The sequence below is a fragment of the Oncorhynchus clarkii genome, chromosome 22 (genome assembly GCF_045791955.1).
Source record: "Oncorhynchus clarkii lewisi isolate Uvic-CL-2024 chromosome 22, UVic_Ocla_1.0, whole genome shotgun sequence".
Lineage (NCBI taxonomy): Eukaryota > Metazoa > Chordata > Actinopteri > Salmoniformes > Salmonidae > Oncorhynchus > Oncorhynchus clarkii.
The window spans coordinates 24,081,999-24,097,185 of record NC_092168.1 but is presented as its reverse complement, the minus strand read 5'-3'; the positions used below and the strand labels follow the sequence as shown (position 1 = coordinate 24,097,185).

General features: G+C 42.0%; 1 protein-coding gene across 1 annotated transcript in view; it reads left to right on the top strand.

Annotated features, from left to right (window-relative positions):
• The first annotated feature begins 4,199 nt into the window (after window positions 1–4,199).
• The window catches only part of LOC139380678 (cyclic AMP receptor-like protein A), a 115,060-nt gene continuing 104,072 nt past the window's right edge, over window positions 4,200–15,187 (top strand). The window contains exon 1 of the mRNA XM_071123605.1: window positions 4,200–4,400. Within this exon, the coding sequence (XP_070979706.1) occupies window positions 4,317–4,400 (84 nt within the window). The 5' untranslated portion in view covers window positions 4,200–4,316. The remainder of the gene's footprint in view (window positions 4,401–15,187) is intronic.

Genomic DNA, 15,187 nt, shown 5'->3' with positions numbered 1-15,187 from the left:
TTAATTTGTTATGCAAGTTCTTTGCCTATAGCAACACTTCACCTAGAGTGTTGTGGATCAGGATTAGAATTGCAACAGCTATCATCCTCCAACTGACCCCAATACATTTCAACCCGTGTGGATATCATTTGTTTGGATATGCTATTCAATTTTCCATAAGAAGATCTGTCACAACCTGCAGCTGGTAAATGTCCTGGATTAACTGGGAACAGTAATGACAGGGAAACACTTCAGGCTCACAAACACAAGACTTTCTAATACGTTTTTCTAATATAAAACCATTATAAAAGAAACGGTCCAGTGTTTGTCTCTACAGTCCATTCGGAAAGTATTCAGACCCCTTGACCCTTTTCCACCTTTTGTAATGTTACAGCCTTATTCTAAAATGGATTCAATCGTTTTTTCCCCTCATCAATCTACACACAATACCCCATAATGACAAAGAAAAAAACAACTGAAATATCACATTTACATTTGTATTCAGACCCTTTACTCAGTACTTTGTTGAAGCACCTTTGGCAGCGATTAGAGCCTCAAGTCTTCTTGGGTATGACGCTACAAGCTTGGCACAAATGTATTTGGGGAGTTTCTCCCATTCTTTTCTGCAGATCCTCTTAAGCTCTGTCAGGTTGGAGGGGAAGCGTCGCTGCACAGCTATTTTCAGGTCTCTCTAGAGATGTTTGACTGGGTTCAAGTCCGGGCTCCTTCCCTCAATCCTTAATCCTGACTAGTCTCCCAATCCCTGCCGCTGAAAAACATCTCCACAGCATGATGCTCACACCACCATGCTTCACCGCAGGGATGGTGCCAGGTTTCCTCCAGACATGACGCTTGGCCAAAGAGTTAAATATTGGTTTCATCAGACCAGAGAATAATGTTTCTCATGATCTGAGAGTCTTTAGGTGCTGGCTGTCATGTGCCTATTACTGAGGAGTGGCTTCCATCTGGACACTCTACAGAAAAGACCTGATTGGTGGAGTGCTGCAGAGATGGTTGTCCTTTTGGAAGGTTCTCCCATCTCCACAGAGGAACTCTAGAGTTCTGTCAGAGTGACCATCGGGTTCTTGGTCACCTCCCTGACCAAGGCCCTTCTCCCCCGATTGCTCAATTTGGCCGGGCGGCCAGCTCTAGGAAGAGTCTTGGTGGTTCCAAACTTCTTCCATTTAAGAATGATGGAGGCCACTGTGTTCTTGGGGACCTTCAATACATGTTTTGGTACCCTTCCCCAGATCTGTGCCTCGACACAATCCTGTCTCTGAGCTCTACAGACAATTCCTTCGATCTCATGGCTTGGTTTTTGTTTTGACATGCACTGTCAACTGTGGGACGTTATATAGACAGGTGTGTGCATTTCTAAATAATGTCCAAACAATTGAATTTACCCAAAATTTCTACAAACCTGTTTTCGCTTACACATTATGCGGTATTGTGTGTAGATTGATGAGGAATAAATGTAATTTAATCAATTTTAGAATAAGGCTGTAATGTAGCAAAATGTGGAAAAAGTCAAGGGGTCTGAATACTTTCCGAGCGTACTGATCAATTTGATCATTACGTTTATTGTCCCGCACCTAACATGCTTTTATTGCAAATTGCAAATACACTTCACGTTATAACGCAGCATTACAGTCATAGGATATTCAATATTATGTGCTACAAATGTGTTAGGGAGCAGGCGTCACTGAGTGAGAGGCAAGGAGGAATGTAGGTGTGTGTGCGTGGTGTCTGTGTAGTGTGTTTGTTTCTTCTGTGTTGTCCCATTGTAACCTCATCTCTAGGAAACTGAGACAGAGGCATGTCAGTGTTGCCTCATCGTTCCCAGGGTGTGACAGTCTCTGAAGCTCTGAAGCCACCATTGGTGATGGGTGCAGCTGGGGCTTAGTGGCAACAATGAGCCTCTCTACACACATTTCACACATTTCCCACATTTCCCACACACACACACACACACACACACACACACACACACAAAGACATACACACACACATACAAAAAAAAACACATACAAAGGGACACCTATTACAGACAAACACAGACCTTATTACACAAAAAACAAAACTAAATCAATCATAAACTGACAATATTACCTTGTACTTACATACAGTACATACAGTACATACTCACATACAAAAAAACACAAAAACACACAGGACTGCTGCATATCGAATGACTGAATCTTCATTACAGGTTTCAGAAAATGTCTTTGGCATGAGGTCAGCACCAACTCTGTTTCCGAGTCCCACCCCTACAGCAGATTCCATTGTGGTGAAGCACAATAGCAATGAACAGAACAGAACCAGTTTAAGTCTAGATACCGAGAGCAACACCTCTTACCCATTGGCAAATACCTGAAGACATGCTGTGCCTTTACAGCAGTCACACCCCCCACAGTATTCGTCCTCCTACTATCTATCTAATTAGTGTTGCAACATGTGGGTTTTGCTTTCCTCTGGATTCCTCATCATTTGGTCACTTCTCTGTCACCTATCCCTTTTCAGGCCAAAGGTATAGCTAAATGGCTCTGTTTGTGTTTGATAATAAAATGTATGTATTTCGTTTTGAAAACATCTTCAGTGATAATGATAACAACTTGTTATTATTGGCTAGCAGCTATCTCACCTCTTCTGTCAAATGTAGCAGTTGCTATAGCACTGGCAGGTCCTAAAAATGCATGGCCTACACTTTGAAGGGTGTTTTGCATTTCAAGGGACAAGGAAGGAATTCATTTGAAGGAAATCATTGCAAGGTTAATTACATGGTAATAACCAGTTAGGTGAATGTGAGGTTAGCCTGAAGTAGAATAGCATGGTACATTTAAGTAAAGTATATGGTTTTACTGTATTTTAAAATTAGAAAGTGTGGAGGAAGTTTGCATTCAAAAAACAGATAAGTTGGTTCAAGATTTACAACCTCAATATGTACAACATTGCCATATGCCTGGCTGGCCACCAGCCTTTATCTCTTGCACATACACAAAGATAGACATACATCTTACTGACAAGCATAATTTAATGTGAACGGGTTAGCTACAGTCTCCATAAGAAGAGAAAACCTCATCTTGAGGGTCAATACCAATAAAGTACAGTGTAAAAACCCTGGATTTCTGATGCTATGTATTGGTCATTGAGAGGCTTTGAAGCTACCTGTTAGTCATATTGGCACTCCTCAGTAGGAGTAGTCATCCATAGGAATGAATGGAATTCTACAGTATTTCAATGAAATGTTTCAAAGATAAAATTAACTGTATTTAAGTTCTTAGCATTCATTGCCATGGTTGCCATTAAGTTTGCTTGTGACACAACAGTGGTAGGCCTGATCACCGACAACGATGAGACAGCCTATGGGGAGGAGGACTTTAGAACTGGCAGTGTGGTGCCAGGATAACAACCTCTCCCTCAACATGAGCAAGACAAAGGAGCTGGTCGTGGACTACAGGAAAAGGCAGGCCGAACACACCTCCATTAACATTGACGGGTCTGTAGTGGAGCGGGTTGAGAGTTTCAAGCTCCTTGGTGTCCACATCACCAACAAACTATCATGGTCCAAACACACCAAGACAGTCATGAAGAGGGCACGACAAAACCTTTCTCTGCTATCGCACAGCGAGCGGTACCGGAGTGCTAAGTCTAGGACCAAAAGGCTCCTTAACAGCTTCTATCCCCAAGCCATAAGACTGCTGAACAATTAATAAAATGGCCACCAGACTATTTACATTGATCCCCCTCAATTTGTTTTGTACACTGCTGCTATTATCTATGCATAGCCACTTCACACCTACCTACATGTACAAGTTACCTCAAATAACCTGTACCCCTGCACACTGACTCGGTACTGGTGCCCCCTGTATATAGCCTCGTTATTGTTATTTTATTGTGTTACTTTTTATTATTTTTTACTTTAGTTTATTTGGTAAATATTTTCTTAACTCTTCTTGAACTGCACTGTTGGTTAATCAGTTAGGGTCAAGGTAGTGGAATGGGGTGGTGAATTTAAGTTTTTATAAAATAGTGGTATATAGGTGTAGGGGTAGTGGTACAATTGTTTCCTTTTCTCCCTTCCTTTTATTTTTGTATCACAAAAATGTCCAATTGTGACGTGTCGACCACACACTACCGCACAGTAGGTGGCGGCATGAACAAACAAAATGTTCGAACGACATAATACCAAAGAAGAAGATCACTTTGAGTTTGTAGCGTCCATTCTGTTTGTCCTTAGCCGTGCACTGTAGCTAGCTAGGAAGTTGATGTCATGAAATTTCACATGATGTGTAGTGACGTCCAAACATCAAAACATTGCTAGCAAATTGTAAAAAGAAATGGATAGTAACAATATAATTCCATTAAATAACGACAGTAGACGCTGTATTTTCTTTAATACAGATTCTGACGACTATCGATGTGTAAGTAGCTTCGTACAGTACCTAGCTAACAACAATATGCAATGGGCATGGGGAGATAACCACTTATCTAGCTCGCTAGCATGCTAACTGTTGCATTTTTGTTGACAGATCCATCGTTTATTCTAACCGTCTGTGTTTACCAATAATACACGTGACTAGTGCTGGCAGCTTTAAGCAATTAATTTGTTACTTCTCTGGAATGTCGGCTAGTTAGTGACCGACCGGTATTAAAATGGGTGCCATACTGTAGGTAGTTGGTTGGTTAGCTAATATCATGCTGGCTAACAACTTGTGTATGCTGGCCAAGTGTGGCATTGGTGTTGTCAGTTCCTTTGACTGACTGAGTTATGACAAGTGAGCAGCAAGCTTTGTTTTTTCTTTTGACAGCTGAAAATGTTGGGCAACCATAATTCCTTATCATAACATTATTATAGCTCACTTATATGTGATGGCTGGTGTTCACTGGTTTCGCCGTCCCTATGCTGTGTGAGTGCGTGTGTTTGTTTGGTATCTTACTAAGTACATTTACATGCACACTAATAATTTGATATTAAACTGATTGCTTATCTTAATCGGCATAAGGTCATAATCGAAGTAAGTATACGCCGAATTAAACACCTGGTTTTCTGAGCAATCTTTTGAATTATTTTATTCGGCGTTCCAGTGGTGTATTTGATCTGCGCATGTGCCAGCACCGGGTAACGTTAGCGCAAACTTCCCTCTTAAAGCCATTTTATGCTTGGTCCGAAAATGTCGGAGACGCCATAAGGATGGTGTGACGCAATTGCAGAGCTTCCGGAGTCATGCAGGGGCCAAAATGACCTCCGTAACTGCTCAAATTTTGTAACAATAAGGAGGGCTCCGTAAAGCTCCACATTGACATGACTGGTTGGCATAAGTTTCTGTATAAACACAAACTCACTTCCTTGACAACTTCCTTCACAACAGTTCTGCACTGCTCTATAAAGCGCAAGAAGTAGGAATACCCTGACTACTTTAGAGCCCACATTACCGTAAACGCTGCACGGCCAATGCAGACGACAGATTGACCATGCAACGCCTTTTACCCGCGAGTGAAGTATACATTTTATAATTCGTTTTCAAGTTTATCAAAGTCCCATCAGTAGCTTGATTTCAGATGTGTCCATGTAAACAGGATTATTAGGGAAATCCTTCTTGCAAACCATGTGAACTTTTTAAACTAACTATTATATTAACCTGACAATCCACAATAATTTCATTGTTGTGTGCGCATGTAACAGTGCTCACTGTCTCTCTTATAATGGTATTCTGATGGTACAGAATGACATCAGCAGTGGTCACCTTCCTCAGTATCAGAGCACTGATGCTATACACACACTCGGCACACTATTCTCAGGGCAATTGCAAGTGTGTATGGGCAGTGCTGGAAAGCATTGCAATTAGATCCAAAATTGTATGTGTGTCTTAATGTCTGTCTTTGTATGTAGGCTATTGAAACAGCATCTCACACAAAATACCTGGCTCAAAGTTGTCGTCGGGTGTATATAGACAGAAAAAGCAATCACCTAATTTATACATGAACAATAGAGTAATGGCTTTGCAATCTGATCCAATGTTTTATGATTTGTGCGTGTGTATCTATGGTATGTCTGTGAATCCATCTTCTTATTGTCTTTATCTAAACGGTATCTCATGTGAACCGCTCGGCTCCCAAGTTGTCATCAGGTGTAGACAGACCGACGGTGCAGTGGCCTACTTTACACAGGAATGCTGCAGTAATGTTGTCCAGCCAAGAGCCCAAATAAACCACTGTTTGGCAGACATGCAATCGCTCTCATCTGACACCGGAAGCTGTCTTCCTAATCAGCCAACCTTGTTAAAGATGCCCAGTTACCAAATAGGCCAATACCTAAATCTGTCACAGAATGAACAGCTCTTTTGTCAGATGAGAAGTAGGCCTAATCGACTAACCCATATATATATAGGGCATTTGATTTTTCAATTATTGAATTTGAATTTCAAATCACTTCCTGAATTTACTGAATCAAAATAGAATCAACCCCAACCCTAGTACACATTTTGCACAGATGCAAACATACAGTGGCTTGTGAAAGTATTCACCCCCTTGGCATTTTTCCTATTTTGTTGCCTTACAACCTGGAATTAAAATGGATTTTTGGGGGGTTTGTATCATTCGATGCAAAATATTTTTTCTTGTAAAACACAAGAAATATGAAAAAAAAAAAAAAAACTTGAGCGTGTATAACTATTCACCCCCCCCCCCCAAGTCAATACTTTGTAGAGCCACCTTTTGCAACAATTACAGCTGCAAGTCTCTTGGGGTATGTCTAGCCTCTGGGATTTTTGCCCATTCTTCAAGGCAAAACTGCTCCAGCTCCTTCAAGTGGGATGGGTTCTGCTGGTGTACAGCAATCTTTAAGTCATACCACAGATTTTCAATTGGATTGAGGTCTGGGCTTTGACTAGGCCATTCCAAGACATTTAAATGTTTCCCCTTGAACTACTCAAGTGTTGCTTTAGCAGTATGCTTAGGGTCATTGTCCTGCTGGGAGGTGAACCTCTGTCCCAGTCTCAAATCTCTGGAAGACTGAAACAGGAATTTCCCTGTATTTAGCGCCATCCATCATTCCTTCAATTCAGACCAGTTTCTCAGTCCCTACCGATGAAAGACAATCCCACAGCATGATCCTGCCACCACCATGCTTCACTGTGGGGATGTTGTTCTCGGGGTGATGCGAAGTGTTGGGGTTGCGCCAGACATAACGTTTTCCTTGATGGCCAAAAAGCTCAATTTTAGTCTCATCTGACCAGTACCTTCTTCCATATGTTTGGGGAGTCTCCCACATGCCTTTTGGTGAACACCAAACATGTTTGCTTATTTTTTTCTTTAAGCAATGGCTTTTTTCTGGCCACTCTTCCATAAAGCCCAGCTCTGTGGAGTATACTGCTTAAAGTGGTCCTATGGACAGATACTCCAATCACCGCTGTGGAGCTTTGCAGCTCCTTCAGGGTTATCTTTGGTCTCTTTGTTGCCTCTAATTAATGCCCTCCTTGCCTGGTCTATGAGTTTTGGTTTGCGGCCCTCTCTTGGCAGGTTTGTTGTGGTGCCATATTCTTTCCATTTTTGAATAATGGATTTAGTGGTGCTCCGTGGGAAGTTCAAAGTTTCCAATATTTTTGATAACCCAACCCTGATCTGTACTTCTCTACAACTTTGTCCCTGACCTGTTTGGCGAGCTCTTTGGTCTTCAGGGTGTTGCTTGCTTGGTGGTGCCCCTTGCTTTGTGGTGTTGCAGACTCTGGGGCCTTTCAGAACAGGTGTGTGTATATATACAGTTGAAGTCGGAAGTTCACATACACTTAGGTTGGAGTCATTAAAACAAATTTATCAACCACTCCACACATTTCTTGTTAACAAACTATAGTTTTGGCAAGTTGGTTAGAACATCTACTTTGTGCATGACACAAGTCATTTTTCCAACAATTGTTTACAGACATATTATTTCACTTATAATTCACTGTATCACAATTCCAGTGGGTCAGAAGTTTACATACACTAAGTTGACTTTGCCTTTATAAACAGCTTGGAAAATTCCAGAAAATGATATCATGGCTTTAGAAGCTTCTGATAGGCTAATTGACATAATTTGAGTCAATTGGGGGTGTACCTGTGGATCTATTTCAAGGCCCACCTTCAAACTCAGTGCCTCTTTGCTTGACATCATGGTAAAGTCTAAAGAAATCAGCCAAGACCTCAGAAAAACAATTGTAGACCTCCACAAGTCTGGTTCACCCTTTGGAGCAATTTCCAAATGCCTGAAGGTACCACGTTCATCTGTACAAACAATAGTACGCAAGTATAAACACTATGGGACCACACAGCCGTCATACCACTCAGGAAGGAGACGCGTTCTGTCTCCTAGAGATGAATGTACTTTGATGCGAAAAGTGCAAATTAATCCCAGAACAACAGCAAAGGACCCTGTGAAGATGCTGGAGGAAACGGGTACAAAAGTATCTATATCCACAGTAAAACGAGTCCTATATCGACATAACCTGATAGGCCGCTCAGCAAGGAAGAAGCCACTGCTCCAAAACCGCCATAAAAAGCCAGACTATGGTTTGCAACTGCACATGGGGACAAAGATTGTACTTCTTGGAGAAATGTCCACTGGCCTGATGAAGCAGAAATATAACTGTTTGGCCATAATGACCATCGTTATGTTTGTAGGAAAAAGGGGGATGCTTGCAAGCCGAAGAACACCATCCCAACCGTGAAGCACGGGGGTGGCAGCATCGTTGTGAAGGGTGCTTTGCTGCAGGAGGGACTGGTGCACTTCACAAAATAGATGTCTTCATGAGGATGGGAAAATATGTGGATATATTGAAGCAACATCTCAGTACATCAGTCAGGAAGTTAAAGCTTGGTCACAAATGGGTCTTCCAAATGGACAATGACCCCAAGCATACTTCCAAAGTTGTGGCAAAATGGCTTAAGGACAACAAAGTCAAGGTATTGGAGTGGCCATCACAAAGTCCTGACCTCAATCCCATAGAAAATTTGTGGGCAATACTGAAAAAGCGTGTGCGAGCAGGGACACAAGCCTGCAAATCTGCCTCAGTTACAGCAGCTCTGTCAGGAGGAATAGGCCAAAATTCACCCAACCTATTGTGGAAAGCTTGTGGAAGGCTACTGAAACGTTTGACCCAAGTCAAACAATTGAAAGGCAATGCTACCAAATACTAATTGAGTGTATGTAAACTTCTGACCCACTGGGAATGTGATGAAAGAAATAAAAGCTTCAATAAATCATTCTCTCTACTATTATTCTGACATTTCACATTCTTAAAATAAAGTGGTGATCATAACTGACCTAAAACAGGGAATTTGTACTAGGAAAAACTGAGTTTAAATGTATTTGGCTAAGGTGTATGTAATCTTCAGACATCAACTGTATACTGAGATCATGTGACACTTCGATTGCACACAGATGGACTTTATTTAATTATGTGTCATCTGAAGGTAATTGGTTGTTTAGGGGCTCATTTAGGGGAATCATAGCAAAGGAGGTGAATACATATCCACGCACCACTTTTCCCATTTTTTTTTTCTCCCTGAAGCAAGTTTTTTCATTTCATTTCACCAATTTGGACTATTTTGTGTCCATTACTTGAAATCCAAATAAATATCCATTTAAATTACGGGTTGTAATGCAACAAAATAGGAAAAATGTCAAGGGGGGATGAATACTTTTGCAAGGCACTGTATTATGTAAATATGGCCATTAGGTGCGCAAATTATTTGATCGCGTGTTAGTTTTTACAGTAGGCCCCATGGTCAAACTTGGTAGGATAATAAGTGTGTGTGTGTGGTTCCTCGTTTGTAAACAAAGACACAGTGTAAACATTGTAGTGGTGGGTGTGATTGAAATCTAGCGTCCCAGTTTCCTCATAGCGATGAAATTTAGGCTTACGAGTGTTTTAATGATGCATCGTTTCTAGAACTGCCGAATATGTAACATGCCTTTCCCAAAACACTAAGCTGGGAGAACATTTGCTAAGTGCGTCACGACGTGTCGATACTGATAGGATCGAAAGAAAAGCAACGCTGCTCTCAGATCAGCTTACTCCAATAAAATCTTACCTTAACATTCAAATTATTCCACAATACTGACGACGGAACAGCTTCTAGAGAGAGATCTCATATGGCTGCAAATATCGAGGCAGCTTATTCTAATAGTTATAAGCATTGCCCTATAATTAACCTATAAAAATGCACTCAGTCAAGATTTGGCACATCATTGTGCACTTGTTACACATCATGAAATATATTGAGGCAACATTTTCAGACAGTAGCCGACAATTACTAAAATATAATTACATTTAATTATAATGAAATTTATTCCAATGTGATTGAAATACTATATATACAATAGTATGTGGACACCCCTTCAAATTAGTGGATTCGGCTATTTCAGCCACACCGTTGCTGACAGGTGTATAAAATCGAGCACCAAGCCATGCAATCTCCATAGACAAACATTGACAGTAGAATGGCCATACTGAAGAGCTCAGTAACTTTCAATGTGGCACAGTCCTAGGATGCCACCTTTCCAACAAATAAGTTTGTCAAATATCTGCCCTGCTAGAGTTGCCCCAGTCAACTGTAAGTGCTGTTATTGTGAAGTGGAAACGTCTAGGAGGAACAACAGCTCTGCCGCAAAGTGGTAGGCCACACAAGCTCACCGAACGGGACCACCGAGGGCTTGGAGGGCGTATTGTGTAAAAATCGTCTGTCCTCGGTTGCAACACCCCCCCCCCCCCCCCGCCAAGTTCCAAACTGCCTCTGGAAGCCACGTTAGTACATGAACTGTTAGTCGGGAGTTAAATGAAATGGGTTTCCGGGGCCGAGCAGTCGCACACAAGCCTAAGATCCCCATGCACAATGCTAAGCATTGGCTAGAATGGTGTAAAGCTCGGTGACATTGGACTCTGGGGCAGGGGAAGTGAGGAATCACGCTTCACCATCTGTCAGTCCGACTGACGAAACTGGGTTTGGCGGATACCAGGAGTACGCTACCGTCCCCAATGCGTAGTGCCAACTGTAGAGTTTGTTGGAGGAGGAATAATGGTCTTGGGCAGTTTTTCATGGTTCAGGCTCCTTAGTTCCAATTGAAGGGAAATGTTAACGCTACAGCACACAATGACATTCTAGACGATTCTGTGCTTCCAACTTTGTGACAACAGTTTGTGGAAGACCCTGTTTCAGCATGACAATGACTGTGCACAAAACGAGGTCCATACAGACATTGTTTGTCAAGATCGATGTGGAAGAACTTGACTGGCCTGCACACAGCCCTGACCTCAACCCCGTCGAACACCTTTGGGATGAATTGGAACGAGGACTGCGAGCCAGGTCTAATCGCCTAACATCAGTGCTCGACCTCACTAATGCTCTTGTGGCTGAATGGAAGCAAATCCCAGCAGCAATGTTCCAACATCTAGTGGAAAGCCTTCCCAGAAGAATGGAGGCTGTTATGGCAGAAAAGGGGGGACCAACTCCATATAAATGCCCATAATTTTGGAATGAGATGTTTGATGAGCAGTTGTCCAGATACTTTAGGTCATGTAGTATTCATGTATAAAGGGATGTAGCCTATACTGTATTTTTATTTTAATGCAGTCATCTCAATTTTCATTTGAAGCATATTTTTATCCTGGGTTTGTAACAATTGCAAAGACATAGGTTACTTTGTATTTGAAGTTAACTTGGCTCTGGAGTTCTCGGCGGTCACAGGGAGACAGATCAACCTCTTGATTCTTTGTTTAGTGGAGATCTGTGTATAAAGTAACGCAAAAAGCATCTAACTTAGCTGTTCTACGATTGGTCTGAGGTAAATAACAAGGATCTTTAAGTGCAATCTTAGTAACGATTGTTTTTGGAGACAGCTCTGGGATATAACGGTGAACTTTTGGGAAACCAGGCCCTGGTCTTTATTATTAATCAGGTTGAGAGCTCCCTGTGCCTATCTCTCCCATGGGCAAGACTGTCACTGTGGAAGGTCACTCACAGCAGCCCTGTTCTGCCAACTGCAGTGCAGACGTGTGTGTGTGTCTTTGTCGTGTTTGTTCTATGATTCTCTCAGCCCCGAATGGAGGGCCCCTCAAGACACTCGAGGGTGCTATTTAGCTGTTATGCATGCTTCACATTCTCAACTCTCTCTTTGTATCTGTCTCTCTCTCTTTCCCGCTCTCTCTGTCTCTGTCCCCTTCTCTGTTTGTGTGCGTGTGTCTGTCTGTCTCTCTCTCTCCTTTCTCTCTCATGTTTGTAGTTTGGATGAAAGCCAAAGTACATAGTCCTACAAAGGCCCTAGGTTATAAAACCATGCATGCCGTTGAAAAAAGGGCTCCCACAGAGTGACAGGTACATGCATCCTAATGTAAAACAGGTTTCCTCTAGGTTGATCCTTATCTCTCTGTTGTTTGTGTGCATATGTCTACACTTTAGCCCTTAGCAATGCTTCTAATCCTAACCTTCTGGTAGAGATGGAAAGGCTTTCCCAAAAACCTTCTCAGTTAAATGTTAACTACAAAGTAGCCTATGCCTCATGATTGTTTGCGTCAATTCAGTAGCCATTTGTTTTGCAAACTGCAATCACATGAGCGCTACAGAAATATTGCTCACCAGTGGTCTCTGGCTGGTGCACACTTGAATTACTGTAAAGAATAACTACTCCCAAAAATAGACATTTATTAGATTATTCCCAGACCTCAAAGTGGTCTCCTGATGTGGTTTAAGCGTTGTTGTGGACTAAGAACATCCAGTTTTTTTGTGTGATTTTAGGAGCTCATATTGGACCTCCAGCTGTCCCATAGTAATGAATGTGTCGTATCGGGACGAGACAGACAGACAGGCAGGCAGCTATTCTCAGCCAGTCAAAATCATGAATCAGCTGGCATCATTTTTATGGATATACAGTGCATTTGGAAAGTATTCAGACCCTTTCCCCTTTTCCACATTTTGTTACATTGCAGACTTTTTTTTAAATTGATGAAATGGTATATTTAATCCATCTACACACACTACCCCTATATCACAAAGCAAAAACAGTTTTTTAAATACATTTTTGCAAATGACAAAAAACAGACCTTATTTACATAATTATTCAGACCCTTTGATATGAGTCTCAAATTGAGTTCAGGTGCATCCTGTTTCCATTGATCATACTTGAGATGTTTCTACAACTTGATTGGAGTCCACCTGTGGTAAATTCAATTGATTGGACATGATTTGGAAAGGCACACACCTGTCTATATAAGGTCTCACAGTTGACAGTGCATGTCAGAGAATTATCCGTAGAGCTCCGAGACCGGATTGTGTCGAGGCACAGATCTGGGGAAGGGAACCAAAACATTTATGCAGCATTGATGGTCCCCAAGAACACAGTGGACCCCATCATTCTTAAATTGAAGAAGTTTGGAACCACCAAGACTCTTCCTAGAGCTGGCCGCCTGCCCAAACTGAGCAATCAGGCGAGAAGGGTCTTGGTCAGGGAGGGTGACCAAGAACCCAATGGTCACTCTGACAGAGCTCCAGAGTTCCTCTGTGGAGATGGGAGAACCTCCCAGAAGGACAACCATCTTTACAGCACTCAATCACTCAGGATTCTATGGTAGAGTGGCCAGATGGAAGCCACTCCTCAGTAAAAGGCACATAACAGCCTGCTTGGAGTTTGCCAAAAGGCACCTAAAGGATGCTGCTGAAAAACATCCCCAAGCATGACGCTGCCACCACCATGCTTCACCGTAGGGATGGTGCCAGGTTTCCGCCAGACGTGGCATTTGGCATTCTGGCCCAAGAGCTCAATCTTTGGTTTCATCAGACCAGAGAATCTTGTGAATCCTGGGACCGCGAGACTAGTCAGGATCGAGGGAAAGATAAATGGAGCAACAGTACAGAGAGATCCTTGAGGAAAACCTGCTCCAGAGTGATCAGGACCTCAGACTGGGGCGAAGGTTGACATTCCAAAAGGGGAATGACCCTAAGCACACAGCCAATGAAACGCAGGAGTGGCTTCGGGGCAGGTCTCTGAATGTCCTTGAGTGGCCCAGCTAGAGCCCAGAATTTAACGCGATGAAACATCTCTGGAGAGACCTGAAAATAGCTGTTCAGCGACGCTCCCCATCCAACCTGACAGAGCTTGAGGGGATCTGCAGAAAAGAATGGGAGAAACTCCCCAAATACAGGTGTGCCAAGCTTGTAGTGTCATATCCAAGAAGACTTGAGGCTGTAATCACTGTCAAAGGTGCTTCAACAAAGTACTGAGTAAATTGTCTGAATACTTATGTAAATGCGATATTTCAGTTATTATTAATAAGAAAGGAAATTCACGTGAGCACCACAATGCCTATTCCACCAACACTCTACCAAGAATTTCCAGCACACAGCATTGACCTACTACAATAGCTATGTTGGTATTGTACTTCAAACTATGTGTAGAGGAGGTGCTTCCAAAATAATGTGATTTGTACAGTATACAAGGTACAGTGCCTTGCGAAAGTATTCGGCCCCCTTGAACTTTGCGACCTTTTGCCACATTTCAGGCTTCAAACATAAAGATATAAAACTGTATTATTTTGTGAAGAATCAACAACAAGTGGGACACAATCATGAAGTGGAACGACATTTATTGGATATTTCAAACTTTTTTAACAAATCAAAAACTGAAAAATTGGGCGTGCAAAATTATTCAGCCCCTTTACTTTCAGCGTAGCAAACTCTCTCCAGAAGTTCAGTGAGGATCTCTGAATGATCCAATGTTGACCTAAATGACTAATGATGATAAATAACAGTGAGTTATTCACAATTTTTTATGACCAAATAAAGTTTTACACGTAAGATGGTTAAATAAAGAGCAAAATTGTTGATTTATTGTTATATTATTATTTGTGCCCTGGTCCTATAAGAGCTCTTTGTCACTTCCCACGAGCCGGGTTGTGACGACAACTCACACTCATTCTTATGTTTAATAAATGCATTGTATAGTGTGTGTGTGGCAGGCTTACAATGATGTAAAAAAAACAACCATTTAGAGTGCGCTGACCCTGGTGCTTAGAGGGGGTACGCAGCTGGAGGTTGAATGTTTGAAGGGGTACGGGACTATAAAAAGTTTGGGAACCACTGCTCTACACTATACTTAATTGTTAGTCACATAAACTGAAATTTGGCAGACTATTTGAATTTTAGCAACCAGGAAAAGGCGGAGCGATGTATGCATAGTGTA